Source organism: Canis lupus, chromosome 32 (genome assembly GCF_048164855.1).
Source record: "Canis lupus baileyi chromosome 32, mCanLup2.hap1, whole genome shotgun sequence".
In the NCBI taxonomy this organism is placed as follows: Eukaryota; Metazoa; Chordata; class Mammalia; order Carnivora; family Canidae; genus Canis; species Canis lupus.
The window spans coordinates 27914457-27936284 of NC_132869.1; the positions used below are offsets into that span (position 1 = coordinate 27914457).

At 37.9% G+C, this 21828-nt stretch overlaps 2 protein-coding genes and 1 pseudogene across 13 annotated transcripts in view; 1 reads left to right on the plus strand and 2 right to left on the minus strand.

Annotated features, from left to right (window-relative positions):
* Positions 1-970: 970 nt before the first annotated feature.
* GTF2A2 (general transcription factor IIA subunit 2) lies at positions 971-7633 on the minus strand. Its single transcript, XM_072808849.1, has 4 exons — positions 7507-7633; positions 6580-6684; positions 3454-3580; positions 971-1261 (listed from the first exon to the last, which is right to left on the minus strand). Exons 1-4 carry the CDS (start codon positions 7576-7578, stop codon positions 1236-1238), a joined length of 330 nt encoding a protein of 109 aa, XP_072664950.1. The 5' UTR covers positions 7579-7633; the 3' UTR covers positions 971-1235.
* BNIP2 (BCL2 interacting protein 2) overlaps positions 1161-21828 on the minus strand; it is a 43486-nt gene continuing 22818 nt past the window's right edge. For 2 of the 12 annotated variants that reach the window (XR_012022672.1, XR_012022670.1), the window contains 2 exons: positions 7507-7627; positions 6667-6684 (listed from right to left, as the gene is read on the minus strand). Coding sequence is in view for 9 of the 12 variants with exons in the window: in XM_072808845.1 (XP_072664946.1) it covers positions 20611-20704 (94 nt within the window). In the remaining 3 variants the exon portion in view is untranslated. Of the gene's footprint in view, positions 1262-3453; positions 3581-6666; positions 6685-7506; positions 7628-20534; positions 20705-21828 lie in introns of those variants that run through there. The other 10 variants (XM_072808845.1, XM_072808844.1, XR_012022671.1 and 7 more) reach the window with 9 other exon arrangements.
* On the plus strand, positions 17496-18011 carry LOC140622707 (transcription factor BTF3 pseudogene; annotated as a pseudogene).

Consider the following 21828-nt stretch of genomic DNA (forward strand, 5'->3'; position numbering starts at 1 on the left):
AGGAGAATCTATGCAACACATATAGCACTTGGTCTCACTCATAAAGTCAGTTATTGCTTGCTATTATGTTACAAAGTCTGTACTAAGTAGATCACACTTGAGCACTGGTTGCCTAAAAATGACACTTGTTATATAAGGTGCTTCTACAAATGAAAAAAGGGGGACTATGTGTAATACAAAGACCTACTTAACATTTTAATAGGTTTATAAGAAAGCTATTTTGCTTAAGCTCACTGTGAACTCTACTCTCTGAGAGAGAGAGAGAGAGAGAGAGAGAGAGAGAAAGAGGCAATTTTTCCTCCCAGTGCAGTAAGGTGGAACTGCCATTGACCACAGGATGGGATTGTTGACAGCCTACCCTCTCTAAATGATAAACAGTGTCAGATCCTTGTTAATAATAGTTGGTCTTGAGCCATCTAGAGTCAGCTGCTGAATTTCAGTTACTTAACTCTCTCTGGTGCTTGCTATTCTCCCTCTGATATTTTAAAAAGGCCATATTCTTCATTATGTATACCTAGATTGACAAAACAAGGAAAATTTTTCTCCTTCAAGTACACAAAGATATGGCATATATTCGGTAGGACTTTTTAATGGAAGCCTATAAAAGGTGTAGATAATTTTAAAATGTATGAAATATGGCCAGCTTAAATAATTTACATGTCATATAGAGACTAGTTTATGTTGCTAGGTTTTTTAGTTTTGTTTTGGTTATGGGAGCTGTGTAAAGATTGTCTAACTTTTCCTAATTGAGTTGTACTTGGGGTTTTCACAACAATGATTGGTTTTGTACTTTTAAAAGAGATATATATTCCAATCCAGAATATGGTTTTGCCCTACCGATGAAACTACCCTCTACTGACATGAATGCATTTCCTAATTTCCTTTGTATGGCAGATGGTGCTCTTCTAAAATGCCTAGCTAATCTCTTCACATTGCTAATTTAATAGCTCTACTACTCATTAATCACATGGAGTTTTAAAATGAGTTTATTCAAGAATGTTCTTAGGAAGGCAACAATGTTTGTCATTAAAAAAAATTGTTTCTTCATGCTGAAAAGGTAATGTAAGAGGTTACAGTTATAAGCTTCTTTCTATTGGAATTCTGGTAGTATATATAGCACAGTGTAGTCATTTCTGCGATGCTAGAATAAATAAAAAAAAGTCTCTTCTATGCTTCTCTTCAAAAACTTGATGAATTATAACAGAAGATGGCATAAAAAAGCGATTTTTTTCTATTCATTCTGTAGTATTGGAGCCAGTATCTAGGAAACAGAGGAGAGAAAGAGTAAATTAAAATTTAAATATTTTGATGATATCTTTAACGACTAAAACAGGAACTAATGGTGGTGCTGATGTAAGAGTGGGGAAGAAGAGAAGGTAAGGCTGAGGGAAGCTGATCAAGGAACTGCCCCAAGAACTTAACTTTCCTTTATATAAGAGATAATTCTTAGCTCTTCATATTTATGCTGGAGAAAAACCAAATTATATTACTTGGTTCATTATGTAAGTTAACCTGGTTTGGTTCATACAGTTGAACATGACCATTTTTTCCCTCAGGTCCTCTACTGTCCCAAAATTTTAAACCACAAAGGACCATAACATACGTATCAGAAGAAAATTGTACTTTAATTACTGGTGAGAAACAGACCTAAATTCTAGCCACTATCACTCTTCCTATTTCAGAAAGCTGACTTATAGGAAAAATGGGCTTCAGAGCAGCACTCCATTTATCTGGTCACTAAGGAATTTCAGTAGTTTCTCAATTACTGAAACTTCTCCTTTTAAATGCCAAACTTTTTGTATTTTAATTTTGGAGAGAAAACATGCTAAGGTTGTATTCTTTTCTGCTGACCGAATACATGGAACATAATCGAAGCTTTCTTTGAAATCTCAACAGTTTTTTCTTCGATGATCAGTTACCACAGTGTGCTGGAAGTGGGGCAAACTTCTTAGAAGCTAATAGGTTAAGGCTAATTTACTACTTTGCATCTACTGATTTTTGGGAAAAAAAAAGCTAATCTTACATCTTTAGGCAAGAGTACGACACTCGAAGAACTACCAGACAGGAGCTCCTGTAAGTAAAATATATTTACATGGACTCTTTGATATTAATAATTTGCTCAGGGGCCTCCTTTACTGACTTTTTGGCTTTACATAACTATGGCTCAAATGACTGAAATGGACATACTAGTCTTCATCTGTGCTGTCCAACATGGTAGCCACTGGCTAGCTAGTTGTGGTTATTTAAATTAGTTAGCTGATAAAATTAAATAAAAAACAAAACACTAAATTTCTTAGTTGCTCTAACACATTTTGAATGCTTAATAGTTATATGTGGCTATTGGAGAGTACAGATGGAGAATGTTTCCATAGGTACAAAAGTTTTTACTCAATAGTACTGATCTACATCAATAATTTATAGCTTCTGTAGCTCTATCAAAATGAGTTTTACTAGACTGTGGAATTTGGATATTAATCTCAGGGTTAAGAAAAATATGAAAAAAGGATACATTATCTGACATACAGAAATGTTATCGTGTGATCTGGGAAATTACATATATCTTTTCTGTCATCATAGCAAGAAGACAAAGTATTTGATAACTATATTAAAAAGTCATCTTTGCTAGTACAAGTCAGTGTAGTATTGCTAGTTTAGAGACTTTCTGATATCTGGAAAAAAGAGCCAAAGGTATAACTTTATGTAGCCCTGAAAAATGATGAATTTAACAGATATATAATTATATAATAAAATATTTAAGTGATGTTATCCCCAGACGGTGGTACAAAGTGTGCTTTTCTGTCTTCTCTACATTTTTTCAGTGATTAGCTTATTTCTTTTGAAACGCAAAATCTATAAAACAAAATAACCTGAGAAATTCTTTTCCTTTTCTTTTATAGTAATAGTCTTCTCTATTTAATTTCAGGAACAGCTGTTTTAGACATAATTAGCAGAAAGGAGATAACCATGGAAGAAAAAGATAGGACTTAAACAAGGTCCTAGGTCTGACATGGAAAATATATCTGCACAGATTAGGGAATGGATTTTTACCAATAGACCTGATAAGGTTCTTATGGTTATTTAAAAACCTTTCAAATGATTACTTTTAAAATATAAAATGTATAGGCATCCAGCAACACCAAAACTAGGATAAACTGTCAAAATTAAACTTAAATACTTCAAATTTGTACCTGAAATGGGAGAGGGGGGGATTCCCTTAATTTGCTTATTTTTAACCCACATAAATTCAACCTGTGGATGTAGTCTACATGTCATATGAATTGTTCACACCTAAAGTCCTTGAGAGGACTGAGATCTGGAATTCAGAATCCAGCTGAGATAGAAGCCAGATCTCCAGCCATTTCCTCCCTTAATTTCTGAGGGAGACTTTCTGGAGACTCACAAAAACAAGATTTTAAGTAGCTTTGCTTTCACAGTAATTAGGTAAACACTTACTTTTACCATCACAGGCTACAATTTTCACTTTATCCACTTTAATAAGTTCTGTCACCTCTCTGAATTCAACATCATTCAATACAAAAGTCCACACGTTATCGCAGAATCTGTATGTATTTAGAGAGCCCTTTAAAACAAAACATTTAGATATACCATGAAGTCATTTTTTTCCTCAAAGCACTTTGAGAACTCAGCTACCAACCACCTAATTCTTAAAACAGTAGGACTATTTAATGCTTACCTTAAGATTTTCCTTAATTTTCATCCTATCACTTAAAAAAAAAAAAAAACAAAACCCTAAATTCTCTAAGAACTAATAGTCTGTAGTTAGCAAAGTACTGACCTGAAAAAAGGTGAAAGGAAATTTGTACTTCTACTGCTCTCTTGTGGCACCATGACGGAAATTCACTTGAATTGTTCTGTAGACACTAAACCTCTTGCAGTAGAAAACCCACATACAGCTATTGATTCTGCCCAACTTTAATAGCCTACTGTTGACCAGAAACTTTACCAATACATAGTCAATTAACACATTCTGTAACATTCAAATATATGTTGAAATTCTGTTAGCTGTTATATAAATGTATATGCTTCACTTACTTTATTGTAAAATTGCTGTATTAAATGCTTTCTTAAATATTTAGATTAAAATAGACAACATAAATAAGAGCTCATTGGCTACGTGACTTTTGGTCAACAAAAGCTTAATAAAATGTGAACACAAGATTAGATAATATAATTTAGTGCGCTAGAATCCCTAATAAATATAAAACCTTTATTACTCTATTTTTAGTTATTTAAATATCTTTTTCACTGTCTTCACAAAAGTCATACTCGAATATCTCAAGAATAGGGACTTGATAAAAAATTTTATTTCAAAGAACATAGAAGGAACTTTTGAATATTAAAAAATAATTATGATATTTGGCTTTGGTCAAGTAACTGATTTTAACAGTAACTGATCTGGCCAAACTATCTTCAATGGACTTCTAATAAATACGTGTGTGTGTGTGTGTTTTACACTAAACGTGTTAAGATACAAAATGGAGCTGAGTGAAGTAAGTCAATCGGAGAAGGACAAACATTTTATGTTCTCATTCATTTGGGGAATATAAATAATAGTGAAAGGGAATATAAGGGAAGGGAGAAGAAATGTGTGGGAAATATCAGAAAGGGAGACAGAACATAAAGACTCCTAACTCTGGGAAACGAACTAGGGGTGGTGGAAGGGGAGGAGAGTAGGGGTGAATGGGTGATGGGCACTGAGGGGGGCACTTGACGGGATGAGCACTGGGTGTTATTCTGTATGCTGGTAAATTGAACACCAATAAAAAATAAATTTATTAAAAAAAAATAAAACTAGAAGACATCAAAAAAAAAGAAACAAAATGGAACAGAGAAAAGGAAACTGTCAATTTTTAAGAGTGATTTTTCTTGACCATTAATCTTTTAATGCTTGATTACTATTTGAAGTTTAGTATTTTAACAGTAAGTGTTACTGTCATCTGCCAGGATACATTCTATCAAAAGCATACATTGCCTCTTTAAAGGCTAGTTCAATATAGATTTTCTCCCTAAAAATTAGTTCAAGGTTCTTGATAAACATATATGTTTGAGTTTTTTTGCTAATTTTAAAATTCTCATACTCAAGGAAATTTCCCCCTCGTAACATTCTTTTAAATGATCTCAGTTATATGAAATTCATGAGGATTTAAAATAAAAATTTAGCATAAGATTGTTTCAATGGGCCCTCAGGCCAGTAAAAATTATTACAAACAATATAGATTTAAATGTGATTGAGCAAAATGCCTTTGAAAATTAGGAATGATCAATGTGTGATCTCAGAATTGATCAAGTTTGTTTTAACGGAGAGATAGGTAATGAAAGCCTGAGCTAGAACAGTAGGAAAAGAAAAAACAGGAATGGTAAAGTCAGATCTGTTCAAAAACTAATTATTTCTAGCTTTTGGAAAATAGACAAACTTATGAAACACTATGCAAGCAACAGTAATGTAAATCATGTTGAATTTCAGCTAAATAGATCCAAACTGGAAACCTACAGTAATACAACATGAAGGCTATTAGGTATCAACATGGGTCAATTTCAAATTAAAGCATCGGGTTTTGAATGACAAACTTGGCAGATCTGTACAAAATAGCAAACTAATTTTGCCAGAATCATTACTGTTGAAAATATAAGAACCTACTGGTAAAATTTTATAAAGATACATTTTACTCTGGATAACATTTAGGTATATGAAACTGGTAAGAGACTTATAACTTCCACCCAGACTTTATCCCTTCACTAAACTTGTTCTCTGTCAACCCAATATCCACAACAATGCCTGGTATGTAATGGGCACTGAAATGTTTGTTAAATAAATTAAAAAACATTTTTTTTTTAAATTTAAGAAAACCCCCAAACACTATGGTTCTCTTAAAAACAAATTAACCTCTATATTCTTTTCATATACTGTAATCTCTTAATTTTTACCTTATGGTATCCCTTATAACAATGCAAGCATAAATAGAACAGTGTACAATTATATTTGGTTATATTTATTTGACTCCATCAATATCAGTGTGGTAAATTTTTTTCTATTCATCATGATACTTTCAATAGGCCTTAGTTTGAATTTACCATCAAGTTAAAGACAATTTTGTTCAGTTTGGGATTACCAAAACATATCATTATCTACCACGAGCTCAGATCTTCATTAAGAGTAGGTGGGAGGCAACACGAATGTACTTGTCTGGAATGTGTGAAGATCAGAGTTTGAAAAACATAAGTGAGCCTCAGGGACTAGTCTGTCACTTACCTTCAATCCTGTAGGGAATGGTTTGGGCACTTGAAATAGTAACTCTTCAGGGGAGGCAACCAAACATATATATATAGGCTGATTTGTGAAACAATGGAATAAAAATCTAAAAACAACTCTATCTCACACTAAGTGGATAAACTTGGTACACAGGTCATTTAAAAGCAAAGTATAATTATTATAAAACAAATTCCAAAATTTGATTAAACCATTGCTTTCTTTTATGATTCACAAATATGTAGAGGTCCTAAAAAGCACCGTTTTAACAACCACTGTGCAAGCTTCTAGATTTAGGAAAATATTCTTACCCTGAAATTGACTCTGTTCCTAACCCTCTGCGCCAATGCTGAATTTATAGCTTTATCAAACTGAAGTAGAACTTGAAGGGCAAGTTGGGGGGTAATCTGTTGAGACTGAAAAAATAAAGGTCATAAGTCCTCTTAAGGAAGGACATTAAAGACAAATTATATACAAATTATAATCTAAAATTTAACTGAGGTTAACCAGAGGCTCTTAAACTAGACTCCCTTATTCTTCTTTGCCATACTGACATTTAAAGCCTGACAGTATTTTCTTGTACTGTCTTGATATAAACATAATTTTGAAAAGAAAACACACACAGTGATGTTACATTGCAAGGACAGAACTCTATCATTCCTTTACAGTGTCTGGAAAGAGGCATTTGATAAACTGAAGGAATAAAGTTTCTTTTAAATAAAAAATGCAGGCCAGGTAATGTATTTTTTTAAAAAAAATCTAATCTCACCAGAGCTCACAAAACATATGAAACAAATGGAAATACTTAATATGTTCTTAGATGAGTTTCTTTTATTTATTTAATTTTTTTTAAATGAGTTTCTTTTAAAAGGTCAATTCTCCTAAAACTGAAATATAAATTCAAATTTAAATCTCAAAAGACTTTATCAAATTGCCCAAAATTATCTTAAAGCTACAGACCATGCCTTATAAATAAGAGAAAACCAATAATCTCAATTTTTATGTTTAACAAAAAATCTTTGAAAATGTAGGCATGTTAAAATTGTGTCATTGATCTTCATTGTATCATATGCCCCACAGTCAGGATGGTATAATGCAGAGGAATTTGCACTTATTCATCTAAATACTGACTTGCTAGGTCAAAGATTCTAAGGTACTTAACCTCATATCTCTATGCCCGAGAGAAGGGATATAACAAAATTTATTATAGACTCAAAAATTGGTTTTCAGTTTCTCACCTGTATGAGCTCATCAAGGCTCTCCTGGAGACTGTTTCCCAAAGTGGTATTTCTATATAACTGATATGCCATGGCTTAGGAGGAAGAAATTGTTTTTCTTATTCAGGCTTGCATTGATGTCCTAAAAATTTAATATGAAAGTATTAAAGTATTAAACATTATAAATCCCATATGTAACATAGTCTACTTCATTCTAATGAATAGTCTACTTCATACAGTCTTTTTTTTTTTTTTTTTGGTAAAGATTTTATTTATTTGAGAGAGAGAGCACACTTCTGAGAGAGCAGATTCCCCTCTGAGCAGGACCCTGGGATCATGACCTGAGCTGAAGGCAGACGTTTAATCGATGGAGCCACCCAGGCACCCTACTTTATACCTTCTAATGTATGCTAGCAGAACGCTTAATAATTGCAAATTGCTATATAATTAAGACTTAGTTAAAAATGATTTTTCTATTTTGACATAGGCATTTATACTTTTATACAAAGCATAGATATATTTATTAAAAGGTACATCTTTACCATTTCTTTTATTTTTATTTTTTAAGATTTTATTTCTTCATGAAAGACAGAGAGAGAGAGAGAGAGAGAGAGGCAGAGACACAGGCAGGAGAAGCAGGCTCCATGCAAGGAGCCCGTTGTGGGACTCGATCCCCAGACTCCAGGATCGCGCCCTGGGCCAAAAGCAGGCGCTAAACCGCTGAGCCACCCAGGGATCCCCCTACCATTTCTTTTAAAAGTCTGCCTTTTGACCTAGTCTAGAGTGAATTTACTATGTACTATCATTCCTTTCTCTTTACTGTCAAGTCACTGATCCACACAATCTTCTGCTTACACTTGCATGCCTTCTGCTTCATTTTTTTCCCCTTAACACGGGTATTTTATAGAGTGCCTACCAAGAAGATGGCAGGAGGGAGAGGAAGATGAATAAGGATATGCTCCTGGACTCTAAAAAACTTATACTCTACAGAGGGTATCAGATGTACAAAACAGTATTTAACTCAATAGAAAATAAGCACCATGATAGATCTACACAGTGTATGATGGAGGTTATCTGTGGACTGAGTGAACTCGTTAATGAAGGCTTCCTGATTCTTCAAGCTAGACTTCAGCCAAGCAATGGCGGAAGACCATCTTAGGCTGAAAGAACAGAATGAGTAAAGCCACAGATCTATGAAATGACAGAGTCTGTAGAGACAGCTATGAATTGTTCCATAGTATTAAGGTGTATGACTAGGAAGTGGTAGGAGATGGAGCTGCAAAAGATGGCATGGGTGTATTTATTCCAACAGGAGGGATGCCAGAGTGAATGTACTGGAAGATGAGAAGGAGAGGAGGGCTTGAAGAAGGTGCTAGTAGTACAGATTCAACAAATACTGAGCTACAAGTCATACACAAGTTCTCTAACCTCATAGCACTTTTGGCTTAGCGATGGATAGGAGATCTAATCAGGGAGTTGTCAGGTAAAACTCAGCAAAAATAATGGCTAGTTATCAGTCCTTACATTATATATCTGTGGACACTTGACACAGTGGGTCACTTCTCCTTTCTTGAAACCTTTTCTTTGGCTTTTGGGACCCCACGATCTGTGCTCTCCTCCCAACTCACTGGATACAACAATAACTGTTTTCTTTGGCTGGTCCTTCTGCAGGTACCTGACTTCTACTTGAGTACCCTAAGGCTTCTTAGGTCTTCTCTATATGGTTTACTTCCTTAGTATTAGGCTATCTGCTGACGACTCCCAAATATATATCCCCAGTCCTCCCCTTGTTGCCCTATATAAAATTGCCTCCTTGCCATTGAATGGAAATACCAAGTAGGTAGCTCAAATGAAATGCGTCAAAAACCAAATTCCTGATGCTGTCCCTCCAAATCTTTTCTGCCCTCACCTTGCCCACCTTACTGAACAGTAAATCTAGTCCAGTGTAAGACACTCCTCAAATTTTACATTCCACATTAGCTTCTCTCTCACTCTGCATCCGATCCATTAGTCTTCTCAACTCTTCTAAGTATAGCCAGAAGCTGACAACTTTTACCATTTCCAGTAATACCACTAAGTCCCCATCATCTACCACTAAGATCACTGTGATAGCCCTGCAAGAGGTCTCCCTGTTTCTATAACTGCCTATAATAACCCTGCCCCTACAGCAGCCACATTGAGCCTTTTAAAACAAACCACATCACTCATTTATTCAAAACCTCCAATAGCAGCATCTTACTTCAGAATAAAGTCCTTTTAGTGGTTTGCAAGGCTGCTACTTCTCTCAATTTACCTTCCACGTACTCCTTCATTCCCCTCTGTTGCAGCCATACTGGTTCCTTGCTGGTTTTCAATATGGCAAGATAGTCTTGCTTTAGGGCCTTTGCACTGACTGTCCTTTTTGCTTCAAATGTTCTTCCCACAGCCTTGCATAGGTCACTACCTGATTTAATTTAGATATCTGCTCAAATGTCACTTCATTAGAAAGAACTTCTGTGACCAACCTATAAAAAGGAACTATCTCCCTTCCCCCTTACACTATTGTTTTCATTCATACCATTAATTGAAATCGACAAATACATGCTTATTGTTTCCATCCACTAAAATGGACGTTCCATAAAGCTGGGAACTTTTGTTCACAGTTATATATTTGCTATCTAAAACAATGCCTAGTGTATAGTATGTATTCAATAAATATTTGTTAGTGAATAAGCAACTTGGTATGTCTAAATGCTAATATCAAATATTATAAATTTGTCTAAGTGTGATAGAAAGTTTTCTACTTTACTGAGGAAAACGAAGTAATGAAAACTTCCAGACTCTCAAAATGGCATCAGACCACCTACCAGGATCTATAAGCACAAACTCTGTCTCCCTACCTGTCACTATAGCCAAATTATCCATGCTGTTACCCAAATACAATCATTCCACCTCTTCATCAAGCCTGTTCTCTCTAGTACACACAAGAATATTGTTCCAACAACTGAATTAGTTCTTCTTTCCCTCACCATCAGACTTCCCATCTCTATGGATTAGTGCCATCAGCCAACAGGTGGCTATTTCTCCCAACTTAAAAAAGAAAAGTCTCAACTCCTTTTTCTCACTAGCTACATTCTATTTCTCTGTTCCTCTGGGCAGCAACACTCCTTAGAGTTGTCTGTACTCACCGTCTCTCATTTCTTTCCTCTCACTTTCTCTTATACTCACTCCTCATAGGCTTTTGCCTCCAACACTCAAATGAAACAGATGATGAAGGTCACCAATGGCATTGGTAAAGCTAATCCAAAATTGTTAGTTCTCACCAGACTTCATCATTTGAGACAGCTACTTACTCCTCTCTGATACAGGATCTTGGCTTAGCTTCTGGGACATCACACTTTTTGGGTTGTTCTCTTAAACTCACTTGTTCATCCTTTTCCTATATCGCTTGTTAGTTTATCCTATTCTCCCTGAACTCTGTGTCACAAATTACTGTCCTTGGTCTTCTGCCATCTACACTCATTTGTTAGGAAAACGTTCAGTCTCAGTCTCATGATTTTAATGATCACTTCTGCTGATTCCCAAATTCTACGGACACACTAGCATATACCTTGCCCTTGAACTCACTCCTGGATCCAACAGTCTATTCAATATCTTTATTTTTTGTCTTTCCCATTTTAGTTGATATAACTCCATACTTCTATAGGCTAATGCAAAAACCTTTGAAATTCTCCTCCATTCCTCTCATCTCACCTTCACTCCCTAGCAAACCCTGTAAACTCTATCTTCAAAATGCATGCAGAATCTATCCATTTCTCACCATTTCCACTGTTACCACCCTGGTCTGTGCTATAATCACCTGCCATCGGATTACTGAAATAGCTTCCTAATTGGCTTTCCTGCTTCCACACTGTCGCTATACTTTAATCCCAACCGAGCAGCCCATGTCTCTTTTCTGTTCCAAACCTCCCATGGCTTCCATTTCACTCAATCCTTAAAAAAATCTGGCTATCTATGATCTCTCCAACCATATCTACTATCTCTCCCTTGCTCTCAACTTTCTACAGACACACTGCCTTCCATGTTATTCTTAGAACATGGCAGACACGTACCTCCCTATGTAAGCCTTTGTAAAGACTCCTCTTTCTACCTGGAATACTCTTCCCCTAGATGCCCACTTGGTTGTTTTAACTCCTTTAAAGTATAGGATGTACTTAATAAGGCTTAAACTGGTGGCCACACTTAAAATACCAACTTCCACCTCCACTCTAGAACTTCCCAATCTCCCTTTCCCTGCTATGTACTTTTGATGGCACTATCCCCTTCTAACACATTATGTATTTTCTGCATCCTCTAACAGGGACTTTTGTCTGTTTTGTTCACCGAAGTAAAGCAAGTATCTAAAACAAACAGTAACTGACTTGTAATGGAAGCCAAATAAATACTTGTTCAGTAAATTAATGAGAGCAATAAATCAAAGTATGTGATTAGGGATATTGCTATCCCTAATCAAATCAGGGAGGGTTAAAAGGGGCTAGGAGAGGTCCCAATGGAGATATAAACTTGACAAAGGAGGAGGACCAAATCTGTGCCACATTCATTTGACAACAGTCTAAGAATCATCTAGATAATTGCTATAAGTTAACAATGAACTATCAGAGAAATTAAGAAAACAATCCCATTTACAATTGCATCAAAAAGAATAAAATACCTAAAAATTTAACCAAGGTGAAAGTCCTATACACTGAAAACTGTAAGATACTGATGAAAGAAATTAAAGACATCAAAAATAAATGGAAAGATATTCCATGCTCACAGGCTGGAAGAATATTGTTAAAATCCCCACACTACCTAAAGCAATCTACACATTCAATGCAATCCATATCAAAATTCCAATGCCATTTTTCACACAACTCCAACAAACCACAAACAATCCTAAAACTTATACAAAACAATAAAAACCCATATAGCCAAAGCAATCCTGACAAAGAACAACAAAGCTTGAGGCACCAGGCTTCCTGATTGCAAATTACACTACAAAGTTATACAAAGTTATAGTAATTAAAACATTATAATATTGGCATAAAAACAGACAACTCAGTGGAACAGAATAGAGGCCAGAAAGAAACCCACCCTGATATGGTCACTAAATTATGTTTATTGCAGCATTATTTACAATAGCCAAGATATGGAAGCGGCCCATGTGTCCACCTGTAGACAAATGGATAAGGAAAATGTGGTATATATACACAATGGATTATTACTGACCCACAGAAAAGGATGACATTATGCCACTTGAGACAACATGGATGGAGCTAGAGTATATTATGCTATGTGAAATAAGTCAGACCGAGAAAGATAAATACCATGATTCTACTCATAAGTGTAACAAAAACAAACAAACAAAAAAACCCAACCAAATGGATAAACAAGAAGCAAAATCAGGTCAATAAGTAGAGACTAATGGTTGCCAGAGGGAACAGGGGTGAGAAGCTGGATAAAATGGGTGAAGGAGAGGGAGATACAGGCTTCCGGTTATGGAATGACTAAGTCACAGGAATAAAAGGCACAGCATAAGGAATACAGTCAATGATATTGTAAAAGCAATGTAACAGGATAGATGGTACCTACACTTGGGAACAGAGCATAACGTGTATAAACTTGTCAGATTACTAAATTGTACAACTGAAACTAATGTAACATTGTGTGTCAACTAGACTCAAAACCCCCCACAAAACTGTGGTGTATATATACAAAGAAATATTATTCAGCCATAGAAAAGAGTATCTTGCCATTTGTGACACTGATGAACCCAGAGGGATGGAAGAATGGTTTGACAGCCTCAGATAAAGACAATATCTTATGATTTCTTTCACCTACAGGTGGATTAGGAAAAAACCAAACCAAACCAAACCAAACCAAACCAAAACCAGGCTCTTAAATACAGGGAACTGGTGGTTGCCAGAAGGAAGGCAGGTGGAGGGAACGGGCAAAATAGATAAAGGGAATTAAGCAGTACAAACTTCCAGTTATAAAATAAGTCACAGAAATGAAAAGTACAACACAGAGAATCCAATTAATAATATTGTAATAACATCATATGGTGACAGATAGTAACTATACTTATCATGGTGAGTACTGAGTATAAAATTGTTAAATTGGTATGCCTGAAATTAACACTATATGTTACTTATACTTAAAAAGAATAGATTACAGACATAAGTTGTTATATATAAGCCTATGGTAATTACAGAGCAAAAACCTATAGTAAAAACACAAAAGGTAAAGGATACCACTAAAGAAAGTCATCAAACCATAAAAGAAGAGAGCAAGAAATGAAGGAAGAGAAGTACAAAAACAGCTAGTAAACAATTAATAAAATGGCAGTAAGTACATACCTATCAATAATAACTTTAACTGTAAATGCACTACACTCTTCAATCAAAAGACACACAGTGGCAGAATTAAAAAAAAAAAAAAGGCCCATCTATATGCTGCCTACAAGAGATTCACTTTAGATGTAAGACATATACAGATGGAAAGTAGAGACAGGAAAAGATATTCCATGCAAATGGAAACCAAAAGAAAGCTAGTGTAGCTATAGTTATATAAGAATAGACTTTAAAACACAAAGACTGTAATAAAAGATGGGTGTCACATAATGATAAAGGGGTCTATCCAACACAGTACAGAACATTTGGAAATACTTGTGCACTCAGCATAGGAATACCTAGACATAGAAAGAAAATATTAAAAAACAGACCTAAAGGGAGAAATAGCAATAATAGGAGATTTCAATATTCCATTTACATCAATGCATACATCATCCAGATAGAAAGAAAATTAGTAAGGAAACATTGGTCTTAGAACAACATGTTAGACCAGATGGACTTAACATATATACATATATACAGAGCATTCTGTCCAAAAGCAATAGAATATACATTCTTCTCACATGCATAGGCAACATTCTCCAGCATAGATCGATCATAGGTTAGGCCACAAAACAAGCCAATGAATTTAGGTGGACTGAAATCATATCAAGCATCTTATATGACCATACTATGAAACTAGAAATTAATTACATAAAGAAACTAGAAAACTCACATTGGGTGGAGATTATACAATATGTTACTGAATAACCAATGGGTCAAAGGAGAAATCAAAGAAGTAAAAAATGCCTTGAGATAAATGAAAATGAACATATAACATACCAAAGTTTGTTGGATACATCAAAAGCAGCTGTAAGAGGGAAGTTCATATTGATAAATGTCTACTTTGAGAAATAAGTTTCACAAATAACCTGACTTTACACCTCAAGAAACTGGACACACACACACACACACACACTAAATGAAGCACAAAATTAGCAGAAGGAAGAAAAAAGAAATGAAATAAGATTTAAAAGACTTAACAATTATCAATGAAACAAAGAGCTGGCTCTTTGGAAAGATAAACAATATTGACAAGCCTAGGGATCCCTGGGTGGCGCAGCAGTTTGGCGCCTGCCTTTGTCCCAGGGCGCGATCCTGGAGACCCGGGATCGAATCCCATGTCGGGCTCCCGGTGCATGGAGCCTGCTTCTCCCTCTACCTGTGTCTCTGCCTCTCTCTCTCTCTCTCTCTGTGACTATCATAAATAAATAAAAATTAAAAAAAATATATTGACAAGCCTATAGTTAAACTCACCTAGAAAAAAATGCAAATAAAACCAGAAATGAAAGACATGTTACAACCGACATCACAAAAATAGAAAGGATCTTAAGAGACTGCTATGAACAATTATATGCCAACAAACTGGACAACCTAGAAGAAATTAATTCCTTAAAACACAGAACTGAATAATGATGAAATAGAAAATCTGAACACACCAATTACTCATAAGGAGATTTAACCAGTAAACAAACAAACAACTTCCAACAGAAGTCCAGGATCAGATAGTTTCACTGATAAATTCTACCTAACATTCAAAGAAGAATTAATACCTATCCTTCTCAAACTCTTTCAAAAATAGAAGAGGAGGGTCATGGGACTGTGCCCTCACTGGGCTCCCCACTCAGCAGGGAGTCAGCTTGAAGAGTCTCTCCCTCTGCCTCTCTCTCAACTTGGGCATGTGCTTGTGTGCTTGCGCTCTCTCTCTCTCTCTCTCTCTCTCAAATAAATAAATCATAAAAAACAACCCAGAAGAGCAATAAACTCTTTCAAACTTATTTTTTAGAGTCCAGCATTACCCTGAAACCAAAACCAGACAAGGATGCCACAAGAAAATAAATTGCAGATCAACATCCCTGATGAATATACATGCAAAAAGTCTCAATTAATATTAGCAAACTGAATTCAATGATACATTAAAGGATAATACACCATGATCAAGGGGGGATTTATTCAAGGGATGTAAGAATGGTTCGAGAGCCTCAAATCTGCCAATGTGAGACACCATATTAACAAAATGAAGGATAAAAATCATACGATCATTCCAATACATGCGGAAAAAGCATTTGACAGAATTCAACATCCATTTATGATAATAACTCTCAACAAAGTAGATTTAGAGAGAACATACCTCAACACAATAAAGGCCATACAGGACAAGCCCAAAGCTAACATCACAGTCAGCAGTGATAAGCTGAAAGCCTTTCCTCTGAGGTCACAAACAAGACCCTAATACTCAACAAAGTCCTGGAAGCCCTTTCAGAACAATTAGACAAGAGATAGAAATAAAAGCCATCAAAAAAAATAAATAAATAAAATAAAAAAAATAAAAATAAAAGCCATCCAAACTGGAAAGAAAAAAGTCAAACTAAGAACTATCAGAAAAATAAAACAATTACATTTGCAACTGCATCAAAAGGAACAACATACCTAGAAATAAATTTAACCAAGGAGGTGAAAGACATGTATGTTGAAAACTACATTAATAAGAGAAACTTGGGGGGGGGGGGGATAATAAGAGAAACTTAAGACACAAATAAATGGAAAAGCATTCTAGGCTCATGGATTAGAAGAATCAGTATTATTGATATGTCCTTACTAGCCAAAACAATGTACAGATTCAATGCAATCCCTATATCAAAATTCCAATGGCATTTTTCAAAGACACAGAACAATCTTAAAATTTGTATGGAAACACCAAACCCCCAAATAGCCAAAGCAACCTTGAGAAAGAAGAACAAAGCTGGAGGAATCATCCTCCCTGATCCCACCATATAACAAAGCTATCGTAATCAAAACAGTATAGTACTGGGATAAAACAGATACATCAATAGAACATAAGGGCTCAGAAATGAACCCATGGGGGATCCCTGGGTGGTGCAGCGGTTTGGCGCCTGCCTTTGTCCCAGGACGCGATCCTGGAGACCCGGGATCGAATCCCATGTTGGGCTCCTGGTGCATGGAGCCTGCTTCTCCCTCTGCCTGTGTCTCTGCCTCTCTCTCTCTCTCTCTATCATAAATAAATAAAAAATTAAAAAAAAGAAAGAAAGAACTGAACCCATGCATATATGCTCGATGAATTTACAAGAAAGAAGCCAAGGCTATCTAATGGGGGAAAGGACTGTATCTTCAGTAACTGGTGTTGAGAAAACAGAAAACTGCACAAATACATGCAAAAGAATGAAACTGGACAACTTACACACTATACACAATAATCAACTCAAAATGGATTAAACAGTTGAATGTAAGACTGAAACTATAAAAATCCTAGGAGAAAACACAGACTACAGTAAGTTCCTTGATACTGATGCTATTTTTTGAATCTGATACGAAAAGTAAAATCAGAAAAAGCAAAAAATATTTAAGTGGGTCTACATCATACTAAAAAGCTTCTGCACAGCAAAGGAAACCAACAAAACAAAAAGGCAACCCACTGAATGGAAGAAAATATTTCCAAATCATATATAAAAAAATATTATAAAAAATACATAAAGATTTCATACAACTCAATAGCAAAAGAACAAATAACTCAATTTAAAAATTGGCAGAAGAGCTCAGCTGGTCTACCTGAGACCCCGAGCGCCACCCCTATTCCCCTGCGCGGTCCCATTTCCGCTCCAACAAGATGAAAGAAACTATCATGAACCAAGAGAAACTCGCCAAACTGCAAGCACAAGTGTGCATTGGTGGGAAAGGAACTGCTCGCCAAAAGCAGAAGATGGTTCATAGAAGAACTACAGCAGATGATAAAAAAACTTCAGTTCTCCTTAAAGAATTTAAGGGGTAAACAATATCTCTGGTATTGAAGAAGTATGTTCACAAACCAAGGAACGGTGATCCACTTTAGCAGCCCTAAAGTTCAGGCATCGCTTGCAGCGAACCCTTTCACCATTACAGGCCATGCTGAGACAAAGCAGCTGACAGAAATGCTGCTACCCCAGGATCTTAAACCAGCTTGGTGCACACAGTCTGCCTAGTTTAAGAAGACTGGCTGAAGCTCTGCCCAAACAGTCTGTGGATGGGAAAGCACCACTTGCTACCGGAGAGGATGATGACGATGAAGTTCCAGATCCTGTGGAGAACTTTGATGAAGCTTCCAAGAATGGAACAGACTGAATTGAGTCAACTTCTGAAGAAGCTGAAACTTGAAGAAGTTACTGGGAGCTGCTATTTTATATTATTACAACTGCTTTTTAAAATTTTGTTCATGGATCTGATAAAATCTAGATCTCTAATATTTTTAAGCCCAAGCCCCTTGGACACTGCAGCTCTTTTTCAGTTTTTGCTTATACACAATTCATTCTTTGCAGCCAATTAAGCTGAAGAAGCCTGGCAATAAAGTCTGAAACAAGGTTAATAAAGTTCTTTGCCTAGGGGAAAAAAAATTGGCAGAAGATCTGAATAGACATTTTCCCAAAGAAGACATACCAGTCGCCAGCAGACATACGGAAAGATGCTCAACATCACTAATCATCAGGGAAATGGAATTCAAAACCAGTGATACATCACCTCATACCTGCCGAAATGGCTGGTATCAAAAAAGACAAGAAATAACAAGCGTTGGTGAGGATGTGGAGAAAAGGGAACCCTAGTGCACTACTGGTGGGAATGTAAATTGGTGCAGCCACTGTGGAAAACAGTATGGAGGGTCTTCAAAAAGTTAAAAACATAACCCCTGTATGATACAGCAATCCCATTTCTGAGTGTTTAGCCCCCCAAAATAAAAACACTAACTCCAAAAGCTATCTGCACTCCATGTTCACTGCAGCATTATTTACAACGGCCAAGCTACAGGAGCAACCTAAGGGGTCCATCAAGGGGTAAAGGTGAGAGATAAAGAAACTGTGGATATATTACAATGGAATAGTATTCAGCCATAAAAAGAACGAAATCTTGCCATTCATAGCAACAGGGACAGACATCATGCGCGTTAGCATTAAATGAAGTTACGTGAGAGAGGAAAAGGCAAATATCCTAAGATACTGGATACGTGTGGAATCTAAAACCAAAAAGAAAAAATAAGCGAGTAGATTCAGAGAACAAATGGGTGGTTGCAGGGGCCAGGGCACACAGGTTTGATTCATTCAAAATGCCGACTTTTATATGTTTATATATTTGCTAAATACACAATGTAAGAGTTAAAGTTGAGAGGACGAGTGAACTGGAAGGTTGAGCACAAGGCATACAGCCAAAGTAAAGAGGATCGAAGTAGTAATACACAAACAAGAGCTGTAGGTAAAAAACAAAAGGCAACCTACCGAACGGGAGAGACTGTCTGCAAGTCATGTATGTGATAAGAAATTAAGATCCAAAATACACAAAGAATTCAGTCAACTCGAAGGCAAACAACCAGCCTGATCAAAAACGGGGCAGATCTGAATAGACATTTTCCCCAAAGAACACATACGCACCGGCAAGACACACGGGAAAAGATGCTTGACACCACGGATCATCAGAGAAACGCAAATTAAAACCACGTTGAGAGATCACCTCGCACCTGTTATAACGGCCGTTATCGCGAAGACCAGAGATACGCGCTGGCGAGAAGGAAGAGAAGATGGGACCCTTGCGCGCGGCTGGCGGGGCTGTGGACTGCTGCAGGCAGGATGGAGGCTCCTCCAAATGAATAAAATAAATAAATAAAAACAGAACTACCGAACGATCCGGCAATTCCGCTTCTGGTATCTACGCGAAGAAAACGGAAACACTAACCCGAAGCTAATGTTACGTGGTCAGTAATACCTCAACACATAAATACTAGTTCGAAAACCAGCTCTACGTTACTCAAACATTTGCTAAAGTTACTTGCTTTAATGACCTTAGATTCTTAAAAATTCCTCGCGGGATGTTCCCATCTATGGACCCGGCAGGCGCCGCGTCAGTTTCGGGCTCCTCCACCCCGCGGCTCAGAAAACGACCAGGGTCCCACGTTCGCAAGCGGCTCCGGAGCGCCAGTCCCCGCCGGGCGGGCCACCGAGCGGACACTCGTCACCACCCGCGAGGCCGGCCTCAGGCCAGCAAGGCCGCACGGGAAGGGGCGCCCGGGGAACGCGTCCCCCCGGCCGGCTGGGCGCATAACGACGTGCGCCCGGCTCCACCCGCCGTGCGGGGCGGACGGCTTCCCCAGGCCCGAGGCGCTGGCGCCCGGGGACCCAAGCCTCCCTCCGCCTCCCGCACCTGCCACTCGCGGGGACCCGCCGCGGGGCTCTCCCGGCAGCGAGGTCGCCGACGGGCCCAACCCCCGGCGCCCGGCCCCCGCCCCCGGCCCCCGCGGGGCGGCACGGAGCGCGGGCCCGGCTCAGCCAGTACCTGTGGGGAAGGCGCTTCCCGCCGCGGAGCGGACCGAAGCGGAGCGGCCAGCGGCCCAGCAGGAAGCAGCCACTTCCCGACCGCCTCTTCGGCAGCCGCGGGAGCCGCAGAGCTGCGCCGGCGACCCGGAAGTGCTCGCCGAACCTGGAAGTGACCGCCCGCGGGTGGGCCCGAGGCCCCGCCCCGCCGCGCCCCGCCCCGCCCCGCCGCGCCGCGCCCGCCGCTGCTCGCACACGGCCCTCCGGCCGGCCCGGGAAGGAAGGGCGGGCGCGGCGAGGGGCGGGCGCGGCGAGGGGCGGGCGCGGCGAGGGGCGGGGCGGGGCGGGGCGGGGCTGCCGTCCTTTCCGGGTGATTCACCAGGTTTACTAAATCGTCGTCAGGGAATTGTGGTTTAGAGAGACTCCTCTTATCCACTGTTAGGTACGCGATTAGGGATGCCAGGGCAGCCACATCGCAGCCTGAAGTGCGTTCGGGGTAGTACTGTTGAAGACCCTGCAATACTAAATTGAAGACAAATTGCGAAGATTAGAGCAGGATTTCTTTACCACTCAAAACAGGGCTGATATTCACTTAGCCTAGCAAGCTCTTGTGATTCCTTAAGAATTTTAATGTGGGAAAAATCCGTATTTAAAATTTGTACCTAATGGAAGATAAACATTTCGATATACATTGAGTTTACAAAAATCCAAATGGCATCCTAAATGTGGATAAAAGGCAGCAATATGTGGACAGCCGTTTGCCATTAAACAGCTGAACAGTGATTACGGAGTAAAGACATAATCAAGTGTTCCTAAGTGGAATCTCCCGAGCAGATCTGTAAGCTAAACAGTCTCGTTTATGCCATGTTTTCAGCCACTTATTGAACTGATTTTACTGTTGGATTCCCCACTACGAAAATGATTCTAAACTATGGAGTACAAAGTGTGATAGTTAAGGTAATGTTTAAAACTCAAGCAGGATGGACACCTCACTTCCTTGACAAATAGGGAGTAGCACCCAGACTACAGAAAATGGTCGAAAGCTATTTGAAAGGCTTATGAGATAATTCACTGTAAAAACTTAGTCGCATAATGGGAGACAAAAAAATGTAATGAGTCAAAAACAAACTTTCCAATTAATTTATTTAAGTTCATTAACGTTGCAAAAATATGATGTGCAACAAATCAGGACACTGTATTCCTAACAAGTCAAAGGAAAATAAAAGATCACATCTCCTTAGTAAATCAAGACCAACCCTATTATTTCTTACAGGGACCATATCAACATCTTGCACACGTCATCAGAACTGAATTTCTCACACTGTAAAATGAAAGCACCAAGCTAGGCAACATCAACTGGATAGTAGTGAAATGGTCACAGCACACTGTGTCTAAATGGCAGCATGTGAACTTACATTAAGATAAATATTTGAATTTTTGAAATCTGTATCAAAGTGTGTAGGTGTCTAACATACTCTGAATTGTGTTCTATGTGAATAGTGTTCTGAACACCTCCAATATTTACTTAGCGAGGTTTATGTAAATAAACAGTTTAAGGGGTATAACTTTAGAAAGTTCGCATACAAGAAGTACAGTGGAATAGCTAATTAGTATTATTTTCCAAGTTCCTCCTTAGCCATAGTGAT

Excerpts from the sequence above, each read along its gene's own strand:
- GTF2A2 (XM_072808849.1), bottom strand. The coding sequence starts at position 7,578 with ATGGCATATCAGTTATATAGAAATACCACTTTGGGAAACAGTCTCCAG. Across the intron at positions 6,685-7,506 it reads GCCTTGATGAGCTCATACAG|TCTCAACAGATTACCCCCCA; the intron begins GTGAGAAACTGA and ends TTATTTTTTCAG. Across the intron at positions 3,581-6,579 it reads GGAACAGAGTCAATTTCAGG|GGCTCTCTAAATACATACAG; the intron begins GTAAGAATATTT and ends TTTGTTTTAAAG.